Below are 23,499 nucleotides of genomic sequence, written 5' to 3'. Positions count from 1 at the left end.
TTTGATGGAGCTGCCCACTGTGTGCATTAGCCGCAATTACTGTATAAGACTGCTAAAACTTAAAAGGATAAAAATTCTGTTTTAAACACAGACACTGCTTAAAAGGAATAATGACATACTTTATAATTAATTCACAAACATAATCACAGAGGAATTGTGTTTTGACTCGTGGCTCTCCCCTAAATTCTTCAGTCAGTGCCTCAATTCAATTAACCACAGCCTCCTATTTCCTGGTGCGTGGTCTACGAAAGCAAAAAACCACTGGGGTCTCTAATTAGCTCTGGGTCTTGGATTAAAAACTGTGGCTGTAGGCAACCTTCTGGTGTCGTTTTTTTTTGACTCCCCAATATGGCATTGTGAGTGGTCAGCATCCAGTAACTTTATCTAGAGCTATATGCGCTCTAAAATAGGACTACTTAGCTATTGTAACTGATGGATGTTACACTTGCTGTACTGTTGTTAACACATCAGTGGTATTAATGCCGGCTGAATGAGTTTGCTCATTACCGCTATTTTATCATTTGTTCTGTTGCCGCTGTGTTGTGCAATAAACTCCTTCATTAATGAAATGTGGCCAAAGACCGCTATAGGTTTTCCTTTCCACTTTCTCATGCACTCCAAATCATGATGAAAGCTTTCATATTTATTGTTTGTTGGGGGGCACATCTATAGATTTTTAACGAATGCCTGACCCACGATGTTTAAGGTACCTGAAGTCAAATTGTGGTCATAGTTTTGAAGATGTCAGGGATTATTGCCTTTCTGTTACGACAAGTATGCTACTGATTTTGTATTGATACCTGAAACAAGATGTTTGGTCCATGGCGCTTGAGGCAGCTGGGATAAAAGTCACATTAGTTCATGTTTTTTTTCAGTTTTTAATGATGTTTTCTAGTTTTTGCTGTTAAGGCCAGTGAAGGTTTCCTATCCATTTTAAAGCTACACTTGCAAATGTCTCGCTTTAGGGCGGCAGCATGATAAACCTCAGTAGTCAAAGGAAATGAGACTCTCTCGTGTCTTGTGTAATGGATGATGAGGATTATGAGCACATGTCCTGAGGTTGACCTTCTACACCCAGTACTTGCAAGCCGACTTATTTTTAACCTTCTTGTTTAGGCTGCTATATTCCTAAACGCTATTTAAAGAATACAAACCCTGAGAACTGGGTGCCGTCTTACCTTTATTTACTTAACAAAAAGATGTTTGAAGGAGGAGCAAAGGGGCACTCCCGAAAAGTGCTGGGTGACAGTGAGAGAGTGCTGAGGGATGAGAGGGAGAGTGGGGACGCGGTGAAAGATAATAGAGGTGAGCGGAAGGTCACCGATTCAGTGGTGGAAAGGAAAAGCTCTTGTTTTAGGGTCTTGCACTGAGTCCCAAATCAACCTACTGAGACAAGGGAAGGTTTTATTGGCAAAAATCCACTATTTGGATTTTTTTCTTCCCTGACCTCTTTGCTGTTTTTTACTCTTTTGTTGGTGTTTAAGAGAGATAGTGGATGATAGAATACTACACAGTCATGTTTTTGAATGCATCTTCTGAATGTGTTATATTTGTATTTTAGTTCATTTAGCCATTTTTATGCTGGAATATGCTTAATGTAGTAAAAAAAATTATTTGCTTAAATATACATACTTTTTTACTACTAACAGGCTGTGTTTAACCTCGAAACATTCAGTCATTCATTTATTCATTCATTTTCCTTGCCGCTTAATCCTCATTAGTATTGCTGGGGCATGCTGGAGCTTATGCCAGCTGACTTTGGGCGGGAGGTGGGGTACACCCTGGACTGGTCACCAGCCAATCACAGGGCACTTATAGACAAACAACCATTCATACCTATGGACAATTTAGAGTCACCAATTACAGTAACCTAACACGCATGTTTTTTTGGAATGTGGGAGGAAGCCGGAGTACCTGGAGAAAACCCATGAAACAGCATGATTTATGAATTCATATATTTTAGAAAAACTGTGATCGAGTGAAGTTCTCACATGAATAGCTACAGCATTGTACTGACAAAAAATGTAACTCTTATGAGCTATTTTTGTTGTCATTGTTATATTTGTCCAAACAAAGGTACCTTTAGTTGTATCAGGCATTAAAATTAACAAGAAACTGAAGAAACAAGGGTAGTTTAATCATTTTTTCCATGACTGTATATACTGTGTGTGTGTGTGTGTGTGTGTGTATATACAGTATATATATATATATATATATATATATATATATATATATATATATATACTACCCTTGTTTCTTCATTACAGTGCTGTATTTTTGTATTGTTGTTTACATTTAAATACCAGCACATGACAATAAATAATGTTACTATGAAAAATTGCCAGTACAATTACTACTAAAGATTTTATGATGGCCACAGTTTGACGCTGGAACAGTTTATTTCTATTGACATTATTTCCTATGGGAAATTGAAGATAAAATTGACACCGATAAATGATAAGGTAAGATCACTCCTATTCAGATATAAATGCCAATCCTTGAATAAAATTGCCTTAAGACAACGACGCCTTAAAGATCTTTGTATCAATACTATGCTTATTAATAATACTGTATTTTACGGTACTCATTTGGAATTAAAGCTGAAGAAAAGCTGCATATCCCATCATCACTGATGCCCTGAAAGTGAGTGAGGTGTCACAGAATCTGAGCTCTTTTTTCTTTTCCCTGTATCCACCTCATGGCGATTAACAACGATACGATTAAAGCGGGAATGATAAAAGGTTTGTTTTTGTTTGCGCGGCAGATTGCGGAGCTGATTTGCCGCTTAAACGTGCCGATTTAACAACTCTCTGATAATTTGATTTGCAGGGTCGACAGGGTTTCCCCTCCTATTTTCCCTTTTGTGTTTGAAGTGTGAATTGATGAAATGCATTCCGATAACAGGCTGATAGTATCATTAAAAGTGTGCGGAGAAATCTCACACACTGAATAACACAATAGCTGATGAATGTTTAATATATTTTTGACACCTTTTTTATCTACATCAGAGGTTCAAAATATTAGAAACACCTCGTACTATGATGTGGTGCTTTTCTTCACCTCCACAGAGCAAAGAAAGAACAAACAATTTACATGACCTCAAAAATTATTTGGAATCAAGTGGAACAAATCTTGCCAAACTCATTCCATAGCATTTATTATGGCTATACACGTGTAAAAATTTGTCATCGGAAAACTGCACTTTTTCTGGAATTTTGCCCATCATCCACAATCCTTATATGAGACATGAGCACATATGACTTTCTCTTTTATGTGCATTTTAAAGTTATAAAAACAGATAAAAAGCGACGGCTCAGTAGTGCATGAAATGGGATACACCTATGTCGCCCATGGTTTTCCTGATTATAACCAAAATCACTTAAGTTCTTAAGTACTGCCAAAAAATGTAACTCTTATGAGCTATTTTTGTTGTCATTGTTGTATTTATCCAAACAAAAGTACCTTTAGTTGTATCAGGCATTAAAATGAACAAGAAACTGAAGGAACGAGGGTGGTCTAATTATATTTTCCATGACTGCAACTGTTGAACTTCTTTCCACAAATTGAAACAAAAACTTCCACAACTACCACAAAAACTGCCACGTCTATATTATGTGTATTATCATTCACCGTAGCCATGCTATAGCTCACAGTCTGACAGACTTGTCGCTGCGCTGTTCTCACGAGACATTTTCTGTAAACGACAAATATTGTCACTTTTCATTCTCGCGAGCAAATTTAAGTTCAAGCCTTGTTGTTTGCACTTGTAGTGTCTTTGTTGTGTGTTTGCACGTGAGTCCACAAGGGTGCACAGACATTTGGCAGACAGGGGGACAGGAGGGGTTTGGTTGTTGTTAGAAGGAGGTCTCATTGCATCACAATGCCCTCCACGCTTGTGTTCACTCAGCTAGTGTGGACCTTGATTGGCACACTGGGGGCCAGGATGCAAGCCATCCAGGCCAGGAGTAGGTACATCAAGACTGCCAGTTTAGCCTGTGCCATGCGAGAACCACTCATCATGAGTGACAATGCATGTGCACAGCTGCATGCTGAGCCCGACAATAATTACAAGCGAGTCCCTCCTGTAATGACAGTATGTGTAATGGGAGATATAAACATTGGCGTTGTGATAAGCCCAGGCACTAAAATTAGCCACGACAAGGTCAAGGATGCGGCTGCTGCCCTCAAAGCAAAGCGAAAAGAGAGAGACATCTGTTTGTGCTGCCTCGTCCCTCCCAGTCAGTGTCAAAAGTCCTTCCACTGTTTGACACTGTTGTCTGCCGCTACTGGATCAAGAGGTGATGGAGAAAAAGGCGGGGGAGGTCATGCAACCTGTCAGTGTTGGGTGGCGACGTAAGCACAGAACGCAAAATGCGCAAAGTTCCTCTTGAATCCCGCCGAAGAGGATTTATATAGCACAGTTACATGCATACAACGTGATGATGGCGTGCTCATGCATACAGACATTTAAAAGCCAGTTTATCCAATATTTTTGTGGCTCATTCAAAGTGGACAATTGTACATTTTCTGGAAAAATATGCTTCAAAAGTCACGCAAAAATTAAGAATGGAGGTTGAACCGTCTGTTTGCAACAGTGTGAGACATCTCACAAGTCCCCAGATCAGTTAGCATCAAAAGATTAAGAGCACTAAGGCGGTGTTTCCCAGCATTTACTGAACCAATGCACATATTTTATATTAAAATCTCATGACACACTACCAAAAATAGTTAAATCGATATAGATATACTGAAATAATGATGATCTTGACTCAATTTACTCATACATGCACTCATTCAGTGTGAAATCTGAAACTGTTTAGCTGGAACACAAACATTATTTTTGTAGTAAATAAATGCAGGTGGTTCTCGGGTTACGAACAAGTTCCGTTCCTTTAAGTTCCTGCACGTTGAATTTTATTGTCATTTAATAATACATAAATTAACACTTTAGTTACTCACACTGTACACAGAAAACATGAAGGGCATAAAATACAGTAATGAAAACACTAAATACAAGAGTTAAATAAAATAAAAAAGAGAACCAAAAAAAACACTAAACTGCTTAGTTATTACTGTCACTTTCATAGGAGCAGATACTTTAACATGTTCAAGCATACGGGAGCGTCCTGGCAGTTATATGTAGCATGGGTGTCACGAGACACACAAGGCGACGCACGAGATTGGGCCTACGAGACAAGACACGATTTCAATATTGCTTTTAAGAAAAATACAATGAAAAAAATTTATGACAATATATTGCAAACTACTAATTTAATTTCTACTACGTTACACTCTTCTGCACTCTGTGTGTATGCTACCGGCCCTGCCTCCACCCAGTGAGACAAAGAGACTGTATGACTGTCAACAGGGCTGACTCTGTTCATGCTGTTGTTCTATGGAACAAACGCAGCAAGGTGCTGAAACCAATGCACAGACTGAAACCTCTTCCTGCCTGTTTGGAGGCGAGAGACAAAGAAAACACCACGCGCATGCACATCGCAATATAGCGAGGCCGGCAAAATTATCGAGTTCATTTGTATTTATTGTGTGATTAATTAATTAATTTATTATTGTCCCAGGCCTAGTGGTCTTGTGATGCAAACGTATTAGGCTTTTGAATGCATATTGTTTTAAGAAGCAAAACGTTTATCTTAAGAGACCCCAGCAACTAGCCGGAACTGCTTTCCTCAACAAAGAAAACCGACCAAAACTCGGCTCATGGGACGAAGTAGGGGAAAAGTCACTATTGATGCACTACAATGCTGATGGGGATGTCATACAACTTTAGAAAATCCTTTTAGACTAAAGATTTTTGTTGTTTTTAACTATTTCTTCACTTGTTAACTATTTGTTCACAGTTAAAAATGCTAAAATGAAATTACCTGGGCAGTTAAAATGTTATGCTGTCGACAGTTTGACCCTGGAATAGATTATTTTACAAAATCAGCAGAGCATCAAGTAATTATTCCCCCTACTATATAGAGTAGACTTAAAGTAGTGGTGATTAAACTGTGGCACATGCACCATTTGCGGCATTCAGGTTGCATTTGATTTATTTGACTGTGCATATTCTAAACATAAAATTAAGCCTTTAAAGCAAGCGTCATAACATAAGAAAATCATAATTTTAAGAGACTGAGCTTGACTTATTAAAAAATGTAGACACAAACACCAAAACAACACGATTACCTGATTCGTCCCGCTGAGTCTGTAACCCAGAGTTACGTATTCCTTCCTCGAAAGTAGTCTAGCAGTGTTACGGGTATCAGTAGAAATCTGAAATGGACACACATAAGAATGAGTGCATTCAACTGCAGCTGGAACTCATGGCTACATATTTAATGGTAGGCTTGCTCAAGGCTGCATGCTTAAACACAAAATGTTGCTGGGAGTGACAATAAAAACTTTGACCTTTCCACTACTACGCCATCCGCTTATGTCTCCAGTCCGTCATTCCTTGGACAAGCTGCGTCTTGCTTGTGTAGCTGTCTGGTCCAGTGAGTTCTATTGTTCGTTTTTTTGGGGTTTTTTTTTTACAGGAAGACGTTCCATGCGCATAGCCATGTGAACAGGAAGTCTGCAAACATAATTGGATGGCTTGTGTGCGGTTATTGATCGCATTTAGATGTTTTCTTTCATGTGAAACAGAAGCAGTGTAAAGCTTCACTGCACTCACTTTATTGATTCATGCTCAGCGGTTGCTTTAGATCATGCTGTGTGTGGAAAATAGACACACAAGCAGTGAACACACCTCTGTCAAGTGGGCAGTCTTAGGCTGCATTCACACTTGTCATGTTTGGTCCGGTTCAAACGAACTCTGGTGCGTTTGCGCCACTAGTATGGTTCCTCCGGCGATCATCCAAACTCTGGTGTGCAAAAAACTATTTGAGAATTCAGCTGTTAAATGATCAGAGTAATTGCAGAATGATTTACTTAATACGCCTGACCTTCCTCTCTCTACCAGGCGGATTTGACGGGCATCAAATGGCGTTGCTACAGCTTTCGCGGCGGCGGCGAGTATGGGCCGGTGATATCGGCGCCCGCCCAGGATGACCCGGTCCTGCGCAGCTTCATGCGCTGTGTGCAGGCCAACCTGCTGTGCGTGTGGCGCCGCAAGATCAAGCCGGACGCCAAGGAGCTGTGGATCTTCTGGTGGGGGGACGAGCCCAACCTGTCGGATGTCATCCATCATGAGCTGGAAGGTGAGCATGATGAGGAGAAAGAAGAGGAGGAGGAGGAGGGAAAAGCCATTAAAGTGGTGAAGGATGAAGTTGCTGCTCTTTTGCTATTTATCTACTGCACCTGCAATAGTCTGAGGCCATCATTAGATGTGTTTTTCAGTGTCCTTGTTCGAATACAATCAAATCAACAACAGGTGAAAATTCAACCAAAATACCCCTTTTAAAGTCGCACAAAAATGCATAGAACGAACGTCCTTCAAGACACACGATCTTAAAAGAAGAATAGAACATCCTGTGTCTACTCACAGGATGTTCCATCACATTCAAAGCAGTGTCACCACACAAGATTCAAGATTCAAGAGTTTTCAAGAAATGCCGTGCCTTCGTCGTCAAAGTAGAGAGTAGGTCAGATACATGTCATTTATTATTTTTTAAAACTTATTTCCAATTGAATAAATAAATATTTATAATCATTATGTATATTATTTTTTATTTAATCGTTTATAATAGGAAGAAATCCAGAGGTTGCCCAGCGTCTCTGAACAGCTTATGTGTGGCCTTAGAGTTATCCTTTTGTGAGACAGTCTTTTTACTGCATTACTATGTTAAACTGAGTAAAAAAAAGGTCATTAAAACATGAACGCTAGTGTTGGTTTCAGACGTTTGCACAGTAGTTTATTATTATGCCATCTTGTCATCTTGCATCACGTGCATGCTTTGTAACATATTCACATTGTCAGATTTGTAATGTGAAATGTTGTGCAAAGTGAAATGTGAGTGTTTCTTTTAGTGGCAGCTCAATGCACTCTTGCACAGTTGATGTTGTGCTTGTTGTCTAACACACAATAGGCTCTCATCGTGTGAGCTGTTGAATCCTCAGCGGGCTTTGTGCTGTTTGCTTAAGACGTGTATGGGCTTTTTCTGCCGACTAGTCCTTTTATTTGAGCCTCCTACTGTATAGCACGTATCTATAATGTGTTTGCTTTGCAGCTCAAGTGTTTATATGCTACTTGGGTACTATGATGAAGCACTGCGTGTGTGTATGCGTGTGCGTGTGTGTGTGAGAATCACACAGCGCTATCACACTTGAGAGACTGCTACTGTCAGCACTATTGCCCCTATTTATAGAAACATTTGCATTATCTCGCCATGCATGTGTGTCCAAATTCAACATATCGACTAAGCCGCAGGAAGACAGAGTGCGGGGGAAGGCAGGAGAAGGGATTATATTATTCCAGCTGTGCTTTCATTAGAACAAGACGGAGGGAAAAGATGGAAGAGTGGATGCAGAGGTTGTGGTGATAGCGAGAATGTGCCATGAAAAGAGCTTTGAAGGCGCAGCAGCATGCGGATGCTTGACAGATGTTGGCTAAGAGCCTTTTGTTTAAGCGTGTGTAATACAGAAAGCTCTTTTGTACATTGATATTGTTGTTGCAGACACAACTGCCAACAGACAGCTAATAGCATATTGCAACTGTGCAGGATAGTACTGGAGAAATAGACACACTGTGGTGCAGAGACACAAATGAGGCTTTCAGAGGAGAGAAATCTATTGTTGTTACACCTATTGTTGTATGTTCTCCTAAATGTTTGCATTACTTCACTTAAGCTACAGTTACTGCAAATCTGCACCGAGGTTGAAATAAACTTGATGATAATAAGGGATGGGCTGAGAATTGATTGTTGTATGATTCACTTGATTCAACTGAGGCAAAATAGAGTGAACTACTTGGCTGGAACCAGCAGAGGCGCTGTTGTCACTGCTGAAGCTGAGCGACGGCCCCACAGCCCTCCATTTGTCTCATTAATATACAGTATATCAATAATATATATGGATTAAAATGAAAAATATACAAAAACATAACATAATATTGACTATTCGGCCTTTTTTCCCAGTGAATTGATCAAAGACATTTTGTCAAATGCCTCATGATAATTTTGTTACGTTAACTATGAGGCAGACAAGCGGCATTTGGTACATTCTAATTTACGATAACAAATCATATATTTATATACAGTAATATAATTCACATAAAGAGATTGTTATTGTAATTATTTTTTTATCTATATTTATTAAAAAATACAAATACTCGGGGTGCTTATTATGTAATTAAAATTAAAATAAAGTGTTCCCTCGTTTTTCACGAGGAATAGGTTCCCAAAATAGCCCGCAATAAGTGAAATCTGCGAAGTAGTCAACTATATTTTTGTACAATTGTTATATACTGTATGTACTCTATTATATACTGTATTACACACTTTATACACTTTTCTCAGACAGGCATTAACATTTGATCACATTTGTCTCTTGTTTAAACACTCTCAAAGTTCAAATTTCGTTTTAATTTTAATGATCAACTTACGAGATTGGACACAAGAAATTAAGTGACTCACGCATATTTCACTCCTCTGGTCGTGGCTTGTCCTGGCGCTGTTAGCTTGTAGCGTTTTTGTATCCTTGTGAAATTGTCAAATCCCGGAAAGGTGAACGTCGATGTAGCAATGGAACACAGTAAGACATTCTAATAATTCCCCTAAATTCTCAGTCTATTGCATCATTATGGGCAAGTGTTGTGTCACACATTAAATTTCACACAAGTTTAAAAAGAAAACTGTTTTCAAAGCAATAAACTGTCTACCTTAACACATGCTGATGCCGGAGTCTTACTGAGTACATAACTTATGGCGTGCATGCTTTAAAAAAAGCCACAAAAAGCCAAAGAAAAAGCAAAACACACTTGCAGAGGTAATACTTTGAGTCCTAAACTGACGACATGCATGACAGTGGTCATATTTTTGCTGATTGTTGTAGATTTTGGGAATTATACGGCCGCAAGTTTCGACAGTACTGACAGATAAAGTTTTTAAAATAGCCTCATGATTGTATAACTCATTTAGCTCCTCTCTGCAGCTTCTAAAGCTGCAACTACAGTGACAGTTAAACTAAAAAATAAACTAAAATCCTGTAATTACACCGTCTGTCACCACCAAGTTGTCCGTGAACTTGCTGACCAAGCGTGTCGGCGTTTGAAGAAGTGCTGAAATGTGAGAGCTTGTCTATTGTTTGAAGGTGATAAATCTCTTTAGCAGTGCTTAAGGCTAAATAAATGATGCCTTTTGAAATATGCAGCCGGGATCAGAGTGCCGCTTCACCTTCTCTTTTGACTCTTTAAGGCAGCCCGACGGCCATTTGTGGCCCTCAGTTGATTTTTTTTGTTATTGGCCCTTGCGGCACATTTTAAAATACAATATAACAAGAAAACTAAAAAATCAGGCAAAAGGCAGAATGTAATGAGAATAAAATAGAAATGCTAAAACTAATAACCCCAGCAATAAATAAATACAATAAACATGTATATATAACTTACTTGTATTAGCCTTGGGGTTTTCAAAATGTGAGGCGCCACAAAGGAGGCACAGCAGCCTGACAAAAACAAAGAAAAACGTCTTTTTCAGACATGCTAAGCGAACTATTGTTATGTCAAAGGCAAAATGCACAGGCTTTTTTAGCTTCTATATTGAGAGTGTAAACAGACTCTGGGATGAGCAGGAAACACCACAAAATATACTCCAGGAAAAGGTGAGGTTCACTGTGTTAAAAACCCTGTTTTAGCCTTTTTAGAAAATGTAATTTAGTTCCCTGCATCCTCTGATTTTTCAGTATGCTGCCGTCGGTGGAAAAAGTTTGGACACCCCTGCTTTAAGTAGTCCAATCTAAGTGCCGTCTTTAAATAAGATGGCCTGAAATGTGAAAAAAGGGAAAATGTATGAGTTGAGTGTGGTTTTATGGGGATAAACAGGCTGAGTCATCAACATGTCGGCTGCACAGTCATAAATATGAACATCCATCCATCTTCTATGTCGCTTATCCTCACGAGGGTGGCAGGAATGCTGGAGCCTATCCCAGCTGACTTTGAGCGAGAGGCGGAGTACACCCCGGAGTGGTTGCCAGCCAATCGCAGGACACATATAGACAAACGACCATTCACACTCACATTCATACCTATGGACAATTTAGAGTCGCCAATTAACCTAACCTAACCATGTTTTTGGAATGTGGGAGGAAACCGGAGCACCCGGAGAAAACCCACGCACGCGCGGGGAGAACATGCAAACTCCACACAGAGAAGCCCAATGGCGATTCGAACCCAGATCTTCCCGATCTCCTGACCGTGTGGCCAGCATGCTAACCACTAGGCCACCGTGCGGCCCTAAATATGAACGCATACAATATTTTTATTGTTAGAATCACCTTGCAAGAATGATCTTGCAGATTCAGCATTAATATCAACTGCCAGGTTTTTGTGTACACGCACACACACACACACACACGCACACACACGCACACACACACACACACACACACAATCAGTGAGCCTGGATAATGAGGATGAATATTTCATCAAAGAGTGGAGAGATATTTTCTGTCATCAGTGTATTTAAATCATGACTATATCATAATATGCCAAATGTGAACCAGTGAGGCCTTAATGCAAAGCAATTCAGTTTGACACATTAAGAACACTTGTGTACATTTCCATCGCTGTTAGCAGCTATTTAGCTAACAACAATAACTTCCTCATAGTCAATTAATCACTTCACATTGATGCTAGAAATGTCGTTAAGTGAACTCAACTCCTACAGAGCTGCATCAATGGCTGGCTGGATAAAGCTAAAGCGACAGGAATCCTTCAACGTGTCGGTAAATTATCACAGCTCAACGTCTGATTTTGAAAGAACTACATTAAATTGAATTCAAATTGAATTAGAAAAGGCTTTCAAAGAGCCTCACATCAAACTAGCATCAAGGAAGTGCCCCAAAAGGCTAACACAGCTAACATCAAGCTAACCTTGTCCAGTTGGGGACTTTCCTCCAGAAAAGTAAAGGTTGTAATGTTTTTGGTAACGCTACGGGCGGCGCTCCTGCATGTACGCCACCATGACAGCATGTGGTCAAGGTGAATGAAGGAGGAACAGGAACAGATATCAAATTTATGTAAACCAGAGTGCTCCTCTCACATAAAGGATCTTTGACCAGCATTTGACAGTAGATACTTAAAGGAAAACTGCACGTTGTTTTGGAATTTTGCCCATCATCCATTATCCTTATGTAAGACATGAACACATACTGTATGTCTTTCTCTTTTTTGTGCGTTCTAAAGATATAAAAACAGATATAAAGAGTCAGCTCCGTAATGCACAAAATGGGATCCACCTATGCCACCTCCAAAGACTGTTATTAGAACACCTCCAAAAACCTCCAACAATGTTTTATATACATGCTGTGTCCATGTAGTAACACATACATTCACGATAACATGTAATACTTACTGTATTTTGCCGTATTTTGGCCATTATAAGGATTACCGCAACTTTGAAGTACTCTGCGCATGGATTTCACATAGATATATAGAAACACCTAAGCAGCCTGACGGTAACTTTTCCAAATTCAAATAAAAACACAGCAGCAGTGGCAGCATCTCGAATATGTAGCCTTACCTTTTGGTAGCGGTCTGAGGCGTTGTGAGCACAATGCTGACGCGCTGCGGCCGACTCTGTGGTGAAGCTAGTCGCTAGCTGGCTAGTAGCTAGTCGGTGTGGTATGGCTAAGTGTCAATACACCAGTCACGTAGTTTGGTCGGCGTAACAATGTTAATAATAATAATAACAATGTTGCTGTATCGTGGTTAATATGCATGTTACATTATATGTAAATGGAGCATTGTTGACGCTTTTTGAAGTATTTTCCAGAAGGTTTAATAGGCGGAATAAGTCGGTCCCATACACGCAGCACTGAGCTGTCTGTTTTTATATCTTTAGAATATGACGGAGTAGCCTATTAGGGACTAAAGTATTACGACTTTTTTCACGTCAACTTATGACTTTATTGTCCTAACATTACGATTTTTTTTCTGGTAAATTTACGACTTTGTTCTCGTAAATTTACGACTTTATTCTTGAAATCTCAGGTTATTTTAATACTCGTAACAGGCATTGCCTGAGACAGCGATGAAAATGAAGACTGATACCTTGGGCATGTGGATAACGTCCCTGTTTGATGTGTGTGTTAACAGCCAGTGTGCTAGCATGAATTAACTTGAGGTTGTGCACTGAAAAAATATGCACATTAGCACTCAGTGAGGTCATCAAACCTTACCTTTATGCATACCAGCATTTGGGAAAGGAAAAACGGAAAAAATATAGCGTAGCAGTCTATCTGTGCAGCGTGGGAGAAAGTTAGCACACGCACAATGGTGCGTTCAAGGACTGTCGAACAAAGTGGGACGGATCGCTTCTCGCAACAGACAACATAAACATGTAAAAACCATGGGATTTGTAACTGTGTATTCTTTTTAAAATAAAATAATGTCCCATATTTCCAAAATTGGAATGCATTTACATTAAATGTGATATAGTTATTTACAAATACATTTTTTAAAGTGAATTTTTTAAATCATTGCGCCTGAAAGTTTACCTCGGCCAGGTTCGGCCCCGCCCACGGGCTGGTACCGGGCTGGTGGTTGGTTTGACGAGTTTGTCTCAGTAGCTGTTCAAAATCAGAAGAGTGTGCTTGACAGATTTCTTAACAGGAGAGTGCTCCCGTTACATCAAGGATCTTTGACTACCTTCTTTGCAGTTCATGCTGAAAAACAGCAGAGTACTCCTGTCTTATAGAGGATCTTTGACTATGTTTTTTTTTTTTGAAGTGGGTCCCTCTTGACATATGGAGGATCTTTGACAAGCATTTTTGAAGTAGTTCCCTAAAACAGTCAGGTTTTACGATGTGACAGAACCTTAGCTTTTTGAAAATGTGGCTCCCATCAATTTAGTTATAATCCTGGTATACAAGTACAGTCAGGCATATTTCCCCCATGTATGCCAATAAATTTGTCTATATAGTGTAGGCATGGCATGTAAACTGTCTTAATTTAAAGTGGCAGTAAGTAACCAAATTAACACTTAATTTGCTGTTGTCGGGCAGATTTGTGGAACAGATGCAGCATTTACAGCCACGTCCCCCTCCTTCTCCAGACACACACACCCACCCACACACACACACTTGCACAATGGCACCTGTCCACCTAATAGCAGTATCACATCCTCGCATCAGTGATGCATGAAGTGTTTTGCTTCAGCAGCAGTTGTTAAGGGACTAGAGGCCGGTGTGCATTTTAACCTCCTTGTTTAACAGCAGCCTGGACCAATCTTTAAAGTGTCGACTCTTTACGGACTAGCTGAGAGCACAGTGGAATATACTCTAAGGTTCAGCTGGGAAATCTCAAATTCCGATCGGCGCTGTGCTTCCCAGCATGCATCGCTCTCGCTCCTCGGTACAAATGATGAGGGCAAAGTCAGCTGAAGACGCTGTGTGTTTCTTAACTTGTGGGGAGTCATTTCTTCCCCGCGCAGGTTTGGTTAGAACGCATTTAAGGTTACGACCGGCAGTAAATTGCTGAATATGAATTTGTTGGAAGGCGTCGGAGATTAAGGGCAAAAAGGACCCACAGGTCATTTAAAAATAAAGAAGCGGAATAAAAAGAAAGTCAATGAAAATGAGCTTTTAAACGAGAACTAGCCATTATTATTCATTGCAGCAAAAGCTGCCCCAGAGAGTACATGTCTGTTTGCTTTGTGCGGGGGGGGCTGAAAAGGGTGTTTACTGATAAAAATGTAATAAAGGAGCTTGTTCTTATGAATTTAGGATTGTGTGGAAATAAATCATGCTCTCTTTGACATATGTTAGAGGTTAAAAAGCTGAATTCAGTAATTTTATGATAATGTCTTTGAAACTGAGGAAAACGTTGTGGGAAATGATGTCAATGTGAGAGCAGCATGTCGAATACTTTATTGGAATGTTGTGGAGCAGGTCAGTTTTTTTTGGAGTCAGCCATGTTTGTGGAGTGTGTTGGAGCAGGTTATTGTGGATTTTGTCGGGGCACAGGTCATTATTTTGTTGTCCGCAGTGTTTGTGGAGTGAGTTTCAAAAAGCTATTTTTTCGCAGGGTCTGCCATGTTTGTGGAGTGTGATGCTGAAGGCCTGTGTGTTGCAGCAGGTGATTTATCGGGGTCCATCATTATTGTGGGATGTGTTATGTGTTATGTGTTTTGTTTTTTTTGAGTCACCTGAGCACAAAATGCCATTTTTGAAGAGTATGTTGTGGCATATCATGTTTTTTTCCATGTTTGTTTATAAAGGTAGCTTTCATGGCGGTCAAGCATGTTTGTTTGAGTCAAATTCATTTTTGGAGTCGGCCATGTTTGAGGAATGGTTTATGTCAAATAATTTTTTGGGAGTTTGTTATTTTTGGGGAGTGTATTAGAATGGTCATGTTTGCGGATTGCCTTGTGGTAATGTTTTGTTGTCTGCCATGTTTGTGGTTGGGATGGTTCAATACTGGCCAAATTTACTGGATTGGTTCGCAGAAAAAACAATATAACCACTCCGATCTGCTCCACACAACCAAACTATCACATAAATGCTTAATTTAACAATGCACGACATGTTGTAGACAGAAGAACAGTGGCTACCATGCACAATAGCACAGTAGCTAGTTATTGCAGTTTCTCGAGCGTGAGTCAATTAGTCTAGCGCCATGTTAGCTGTGTAGTTACTTTACGTGCAAAGAAGAGAGTAGCCAGGTGCGATTTGTGCGACACGAGTGTCCATAAATTTGTTCAAACATTTGCAAAAGCATCACAGTATGGACTATGCAGAGTTTTTATAGCCACAGTCGTCGAGTGCTAAGAAGAAAGGTGAGTCACGACAACAGTAATTCAGTCCACTGCCGTTTTGGAAGATTTCTCTGTGCACCTTTAACAGGCGTGGAGAGCGAGAGTCCCTTCAGCACAGCCTCCATATATTATCCAAGAGAGGAGACCGGCAGCTGAGAAAGCTGAAATGTTAATCTTTTTGAAAAACAATCTGCCCGCTAACTGACTAAATTTGTAACATTTGTGAGTGCCTTTAGAGGGCAGGTACTATGTGTCATTGTACGTTTTCAAGTGGCTATGCTATTATTTCTATGTTTAGTTACAGAATAATGATTGAAGTTATGATCAACATTGGAACTATAGGTATAGGCCATATTGAGTGTGATGTATCTCATTGTACACTGGATTTATAATACCTTTTTCATTTGTTTTAAGACTCAGATTTAAACTTTTATTCGATTCACAGCCAAAGCATCAACACCCAGCCTTTGGAGATGTGGACATGTTTAATGCCTTCCTTCAGGAAGACTATTCAGAATATTTGTTGGGCAGTTTGAACACGGTGCTGTTTTAATGTCTGTATTCAGTAAAGTACAAGTATACAAATCTAATACATTACAAGAAAGCAGAATGGAAGATCGGTATCGGTTTTGGATTGGTATCGTATTGGCCAATATGCAACGTTTCAATACAGTCATCCCTTGTTTATTGTGGTTAATTGGTTCCAGATCCGACCGTGATGAAGTATTAATAAATATTCAATATATCAGTATTAATAAATGGAATATTTTTGTAGTTAGAGAATAAAAAAACGTTTAAATCAATACATTTAAATACATTTTTTAACATCATTAGAGACCTGTAGACATGAAATAACACCCCTATAGTCACCTTTACACTTGTATCACCCAATATGATCGACATAAAAGAAAATAAGCCATCTTAGATGTAAATAAGGTAAGATAGACTCACAGCATAGTTCCTGGTGGCTATTGTCTCATCAATGTAACGGCACTGACACCTAAAACAGTGTTTCCCAACCATTTTTTGTCTTGTGTACCCACAGAGCCTTTTTGTCATACTATGAGTACCCCGTCACTCATTCGTGTTGATAATTCTCCAAAAGTACAATGTAACACAACTGTTATGATTGGCCGCAGCTGTCCCACAGGTTATTGTCTCCCTGGGGAAACTAGTTGCAGGGCGCATGTTCCATTTTACGGTCTGGCTTAATATGAAAAGAATTTGGAAATAATTTATTCCTAATAAATCCCTAGTTTGTGGAGTGTGTTGCCACAGGTCATATTTTTTGAGTCCTCCATATTTTTGACCGGCGTCGGGTTTTTGAAAGTCATAGTTCTGGAGTCAGCCATGTTTGTGGAGTGTGTCATGGAGTCGGTCGGCCACATTTGTGGAGTATATAATGGAGCGATAGTGGTAAGCATTATGTTCCTGGACCAACCCACTTAGAACAGTGTTTCATTTTTGTATGATTTCTTTGAGAAGAAAATGTACAGATGTAAAGGAAAAAAAATCTTGCCAAGATCCAAAACAACACCCGAGCTGCATTTCTGTGTCAACAAGTTTTCCTTGGCATCAGTTCTTTCCTGTGACGCCTGCCTCTTCCAGCCTCCCTCCCTCCACTCTCCATCCTCTCCCTCCTCTTTTCAGGCTTTGTTGTGCTTTATTTTGCTCTCCTCTCTTGTTTTTCTTGCCGCTTCTCTCTGTGATGTTAGCGTGCTTGGCTCCTCAGCAAATAAAAAGGTGGGGGTGGGGGGGTGGGAGGGGGTGCACGAGTGCCAATCAAGGCCTGCTCCTTTTTTTATTCCCTGGGGATTTGTCTTTGGAACATCTCTCACAGGACCAAAACTTAAACCAGACAGAATGAATAATTTGCCTTCTATTTTTTTTTTTGCTTGAGTCAGGAAGTAGGTCGCGAGCTGCTTCAATAAGGAATTAAGGAGGGAGACCTACGGAGGTCCCTTGTAAGACCTTAGAGAGGTCAGAATGGAGGTGTATGACTCTTTTTTCCCCCTTTTGCTGGTGATAGAGTAGGTCCTTAAAAACAGCAAAGTGTCTCTGTCATAGAGGATCTTTGACCAGCATTTTTGCAACAGATCATTAACAACAACAGTCTGTTATATACTGTAGAGGACCTTTGATCTGTGTTTTTACAGTAGATACTTAACAGCGGCAGTGTTCCTGGTATTCAGAGGATCTTTGATTTACGTTTTTGCGGTAGGTACTTGAAAACAGCAGAGTGCTCCGGTCATTTCGAAGATCTTTGACCTGTGATTTTTACAGTAAATTCATAAAAACAGCAGTGTTCCTATCATATAGAGGAGTGGTTCCCAAAATTTTTACCGTCACGTACCCCTTCAGACATTTCACCTGAAGTCATGTACCCCCTACTCCTGCACATACACTTTTTAAAATCTTTACTAACTTGACATATTGAACATAATTAATTGGTTAATTCAGTTTATAGTCATTTCGGGTCAAAAATGTGTATTTTGCATGGTCACATTTTGGTAAGGCTTCACATGAGCACTGATAAACAGATGCCAGTCTGATGTTGGCATCCTTCCGTTGGAATGGATTGAATTTGAGCATCGCTTTTTTTGTTCCGCTCACGATGGCTATGGTTTAAGTCTGCATATTAATTTAATACGAAATAGAAGGGGAAAGTGTAACAATCATGATAAAGCAGTATCTGAAGTACAAAAATACATACAACCAAGGATAAACCGTCATTTTAGGGGGGAATCCCTACTCATAGTGATGGGTTTTTTTACCGCTGTGCCGTGCGAGGATAGGAACACCAATACAAATCTTCAAGATTAAACACTCTTAATGTACAAAATAATCATCAAACTTACTTATTTGTTCGTACGATGCATGCAGAGCAATTACCAACTTCGTGCTGTGTCTCATTTCTGCTCCGTTCTCCTTGCGGCGTGAGCCGTTCATGCGCACTCGTAATTGCGAGTGGTAGGCGCTAATTGTTTTTCACTTTTAGAGGATCTTCAACAGCCGTTTTATCACTTGGTCCTTAAAAATATCAGAGCGCTGCTGTCATTTAGAAGATCTTGACCTGTGTTTTTACGGTAGATTCTTACTGCTGTCATATAGAGGATCTTTTAACTTGCGTTTTGTCTGTCTGTCCGTAAAAACAGCAGAGTACTCCTGTCATTTAGAGGATCTTTGACTAGCTTTTGTGCAGCAGGTCCTTAAAAGCAGCAGAGTGCTACTGTCATATAGAGGATTTTTTTCCTATGACGGAGAGGAGACCTAATGTATGGAGGTGATAAGACCCTTGTAAGACCTTCAAGAGGTCAGAATGGAGGTATGATATTCTTTTTTCCCTGTTGCTGGTGTGAGCAAAAAATGGGGGCAATAGCATGAGGGAGGGGAAGGACAAGGGGGGAGATGGAGAAGTAGGAGGCGGGGTGCTTCCAAAAAGAAGAAAAGGCTTGTTAAGGAATGGGGAGACAACATCTGGGATTTGTCTTCAGGCAGTTAGATAGACTGCATCATTCTTGGCTCCTTTTTTCTTAAAAAAATCATTTTGGCAAAAAAAAAGAGTGAGCTTCACACCTCAAATGTGTGAGAGAGGACCAGTCTGTTCATCTCCAAACAGCAAACACACAAATGTTCTGTCACTTTATGGAGGAAACTGTTTTTCCTCCAGCTTGGCTCAAGTAGACAGGGTGGTGTTGGTGACGGGGGAAGGAGAGGGTTGCACATGTGAATAAAGAAAAGACCTGAGGAAAAAATGACCTCAGTCGTGTTTACTTGTCTGTACATTTTGCAAGGAAGGACTGAGAATCTCTCATTTCCTTCCCTCCTCCCTCTCCTCTTTGTCTCCTCCCCTTTGAGCTGCCGGGGCGTGGCCTGTGACCTCCTGACCCTCTACTGTGTGTGCAAGACAAGATGTAAGGGTGAAGTTTCCCAGCTGCACTCAGAAAAAGGGAGGCGGGGAGGGAGCATACTTTTTTTTTTTTTTTAAAACACAACCACAGCCGGGAAGAATGAGAGCTTTGTGTGTGTTTGCGTCTTTGAAGGAAGGATCGAGAGACTTAAAGAGCGACAGAGAGAATATTAAAGAAGTCAAAAGATGGAGGAATGAGTTTTGAAGGGAAGGGAATTTCCAAGTGTGGAGGTATCAGAGAAGAAGTGCGACAGGCAGAGAAAAATGCGATATAGGCTGCCGGAGAGAAGTATGCAAGAACAGGAGGGGAGATGTGAGCAAGAGTTGAACTAGAATAATCGTCAGTAGAGTGCCGACCTCTGCAATGAAAAAAAACATGTTAAATACACGTATATAAAACGTATATGAAACATGAATGTTTTTAATAAAAATGTTTTACATATTTAAAAGAATATTCACATTTGTATTCATACAACTGTAATTTTTACATTTATCTACTGTATTTAGTTTTTGCATTTAATTTAATTCATTTTTTTTGTTTTCATTTTTTTTATGGTCATGGTTTGTGAACACAAATGGAAAAAAAGTCAGGGAGTGACGTATTTCTGTCAATTATTTCCTTATGTTCAGATCAGCTGTGTGAATATAAGATGACCCTAAATATAAGACAACCCCTCTGTTTCAGTACAGCACAGATCTCCGCCATGGTTTACAATCTAGGGAACAAGGAACGTCTCCATCTCCACAACAACGGCTAAAAGTGGAAATAAATTCCTTTAGTAAAAGTGAAAAATGCATGTAGAGATTTCTTGGTGTTTCTTGGTCTGTGTGTTTTTTCGTTAGCAGGCTACTTCCTGGTTCACAGAGAAAGATAAGACTATACCATTTTTCAGCATCGGTGGGCATAACAGATTCATCATGACTATAAAAGCAAAATAAGATAACTTCCTCCATAAAGAGTGACAAAATTATAGGGAAAAATCTTTGCCCCGCATTTTCAAGTACAGCAATATTCCTTTCCATTTACTCCTGACGACTCTTCTAGTTTTGTTAATTCATCCTAAATACTTTCATGTGTGAGGCTACATGTGCATACTTGTGATTTAGATGGGATAATATAGTCCTCTCCTTCCCTCCTTCCTCTACAGCAGTGTGTGCAGCCTCTTAGTCCGCGTCAAGTGACTACTATGTCTAAATTGATTTTCTCCCCTGGCCTTTTCTTTTTTCTTTGCTTCTTTTTTTATCAGCTTAGAGAAGCTGATTTTGTTGCTGGAGCCGCACAATCGATGCTTCCGGTGCAGCCGCTTTCTACTCTATTGCTTATTTTAAACAATCAGTAGCGATGAATTAATACAAGCATGCTGAATCAGATAAACACGTGTAGTGTGTGTGTGCAATGTCTTCTTGCTCAGCCCTTTCTGTTTGTTGTACTGCTGTTTACCAAAGTATACTGTATGTATTTCTCAAATAGTGACCTCCATTCTGATAAATGCCGTGCCCCAATTAATCCCCGGGGCAACGTCTGCTTGAACACATTAACGCCTCTCCTCAAATAAATGTCTGCTTTACATATACTATGATGGATAATTCCCATACATACAGTACATACACCATCTGCAGGGTAGACATGACATCTCTAAAGCTATGGTGTGCAGAACTTCACTTTTCAACAATTTTTGGGTCCTGTGGAGGAGGTTGTCATATGTTGAACAGAGAAGCCCTGCATTTTATCTTTCTTGTTCCATAATAATACATTATGGAGCTGAATAAGTTAAACAGGAAGCTTGGGCTGCAAACAAGTAATATATGGAATTTGTTGCGAAAGTGAGTGTGTTAATGCAGAATTGTCACGATAAGGAATAAAAAGGCATACAAAACACTGCAGGCTGCCATTTGTGTCAATAAAGAATGAATGGAGGGCCCCTGCCAACTGCGGCTGCACTGAGAACAGTGTCATTAGATCATAAGCACACCGAGAGGCTGAGCAGGGACCCAAGCAGCTTCACCCCCCCGAGCTTGAATCAAGTGCATCTCGGCCCTGCCTGGCTGGGAAAAAGCCAGGAGAGTTCTTCATCTCCCTCCCGCTCATCCTTTTGGGAGGGGAGAAAGCTTAACTGTCAATCTGTGGCCGCCTCTCTCCGCTCTCCCCTTCTAGTGGCAGTTAGGGAGCCCTGTGGAGTCCCACTAAGCCTCTCAATGGCTGCCCTACCTCCCACCTCCAGCCTCATTCACTTCTAATGAGGTGCTCAAGTGTCTGCGGCTTAACATGAGGGTCAACGCCACAAAAACGGGACGGCGCTGTTACTCTCGCGAACATGATAAATTCTGTTACTCACTGTGACTGATTCTTTACCTTGAAAGAACAAAATGTGCATCTCTTCTGCGATTGGCGAGTTATAACTCGTATTCGTTCTTAAATAATGCATAGACAGACAGAAAAACAATGATGTGGCAATGATGTGCCGGTATTACCCGAAACATTATCAGAACAATGAATCCTTTTTCTTATGCAGTGGATGCTTAATTGTTAAGTTTAGTTCTTTCCATATACGATATTGTAGGGTGGTGACTATTCTCTGTTGGCCAATCAATGGACAGCAGTGGGTTTGGTTCTGCCCCTCCACTCACTTATGTAAACTTGCTGTTGCATTGGTCTCCCATAGAAAGGGTGACGAAAGGGTGAACCAAACCGCTAAGTGGAAACAGGGCAATCAGTCCCCTATTATGTAAAATGTACTTTTTAATGATGTTCTAACACTAATATGCGTCCCCAAAAACTTAGATGATGAGCACCAAATGGGAGAAAAATCTATCATCTCCCTCATTTCTTTGTTATACTTTTGAGAAAAGAGGCCTGCTTTGAAGTTTTGGATTGTTCTGACATCATGAACAAAAGCCCTCCTCCCTCATGGATGCCACCTTTGAACCGCCCCTAGCCTGATGAGCCCACCCTATGTATATGCCCAGCTTTGTAAAGCAGGCTTCGTTACACATCTTACAACAAAGCTTGGTGCTCTGCCAACTATCTGTCAGTCAGCAGCTAACCTAGCATGATGTCGCTGTTAAGATTTAACTGTAATGTTAGCACTGTAGCACACATAGCGGTACTAGTGTCTGTGTCCTCCGATCCAACTCCTCAATGTTATGTTGTTATTTGTAATACACGGCATCTATTACATTGGACAAGTGCAGCGTACAGTCGTCCCTTGCGACATTGTGGTTTGAATTTCGCGGCTTCACTCTGTCATGGTTTTTATGGTTTATGGTTATTAATAAATCATGCTGTTTTGTGGTTGAATATGGCCTATTAGTAAAACAAGTATGTATATTTAAGCACATTTTGGGTATTTTTTGTCAAAATGACTTAAATAGAATAATCAAAAATGACTAAATGAACAAAAATACAAATATAAGTTATTAAAAATACGTTCAAAATGTGATATGCAGTATTGTACACTAGTCACTAGGTGTCAGTAGGTGAAACAGACAAGCCAGATTTGCTCACCGGAACGACAGGCTTTTATTGCAGGTTTGAATTATCTCACAACAGCCACAATAATAACAACGTAATAATAATAACCAACAATAAGAATCATAATAATTATGGCTGTAATCCAGCTAAAACTCAGCTCTGAACCCCTGACGTCGCTTCGTGTCCACATGTTCGGAACACAT

General features: G+C 40.0%; 1 protein-coding gene and 1 long non-coding RNA gene across 4 annotated transcripts in view; one reads left to right on the top strand and one right to left on the bottom strand.

Annotated features, from left to right (window-relative positions):
* Window positions 1–23,499, top strand: part of LOC129170385 (mediator of RNA polymerase II transcription subunit 13-like) — a 102,007-nt gene that overhangs the window by 20,206 nt on the left and 58,302 nt on the right. For all 3 annotated transcript variants that reach the window (XM_054757873.1, XM_054757872.1, XM_054757871.1), the window contains exon 2: window positions 6,965–7,202. In XM_054757873.1, coding sequence (XP_054613848.1) covers window positions 6,965–7,202 — 238 coding nt within the window. The remainder of the gene's footprint in view (window positions 1–6,964; window positions 7,203–23,499) is intronic.
* LOC129170387 (uncharacterized) lies at window positions 6,197–6,868 on the bottom strand. The gene is made up of 3 exons (XR_008566591.1): window positions 6,752–6,868; window positions 6,412–6,577; window positions 6,197–6,276 (listed from the first exon to the last, which is right to left on the bottom strand). It is a non-coding gene; the product is annotated as an uncharacterized LOC129170387 (long non-coding RNA).

The sequence above is a fragment of the Dunckerocampus dactyliophorus genome, chromosome 17, assembly GCF_027744805.1.
Source record: "Dunckerocampus dactyliophorus isolate RoL2022-P2 chromosome 17, RoL_Ddac_1.1, whole genome shotgun sequence".
Taxonomy (NCBI): Eukaryota; Metazoa; Chordata; class Actinopteri; order Syngnathiformes; family Syngnathidae; genus Dunckerocampus; species Dunckerocampus dactyliophorus.
The sequence above is the reverse complement of the archived record's forward strand: the minus strand, read 5'-3'. Positions and strand labels throughout refer to the sequence as shown.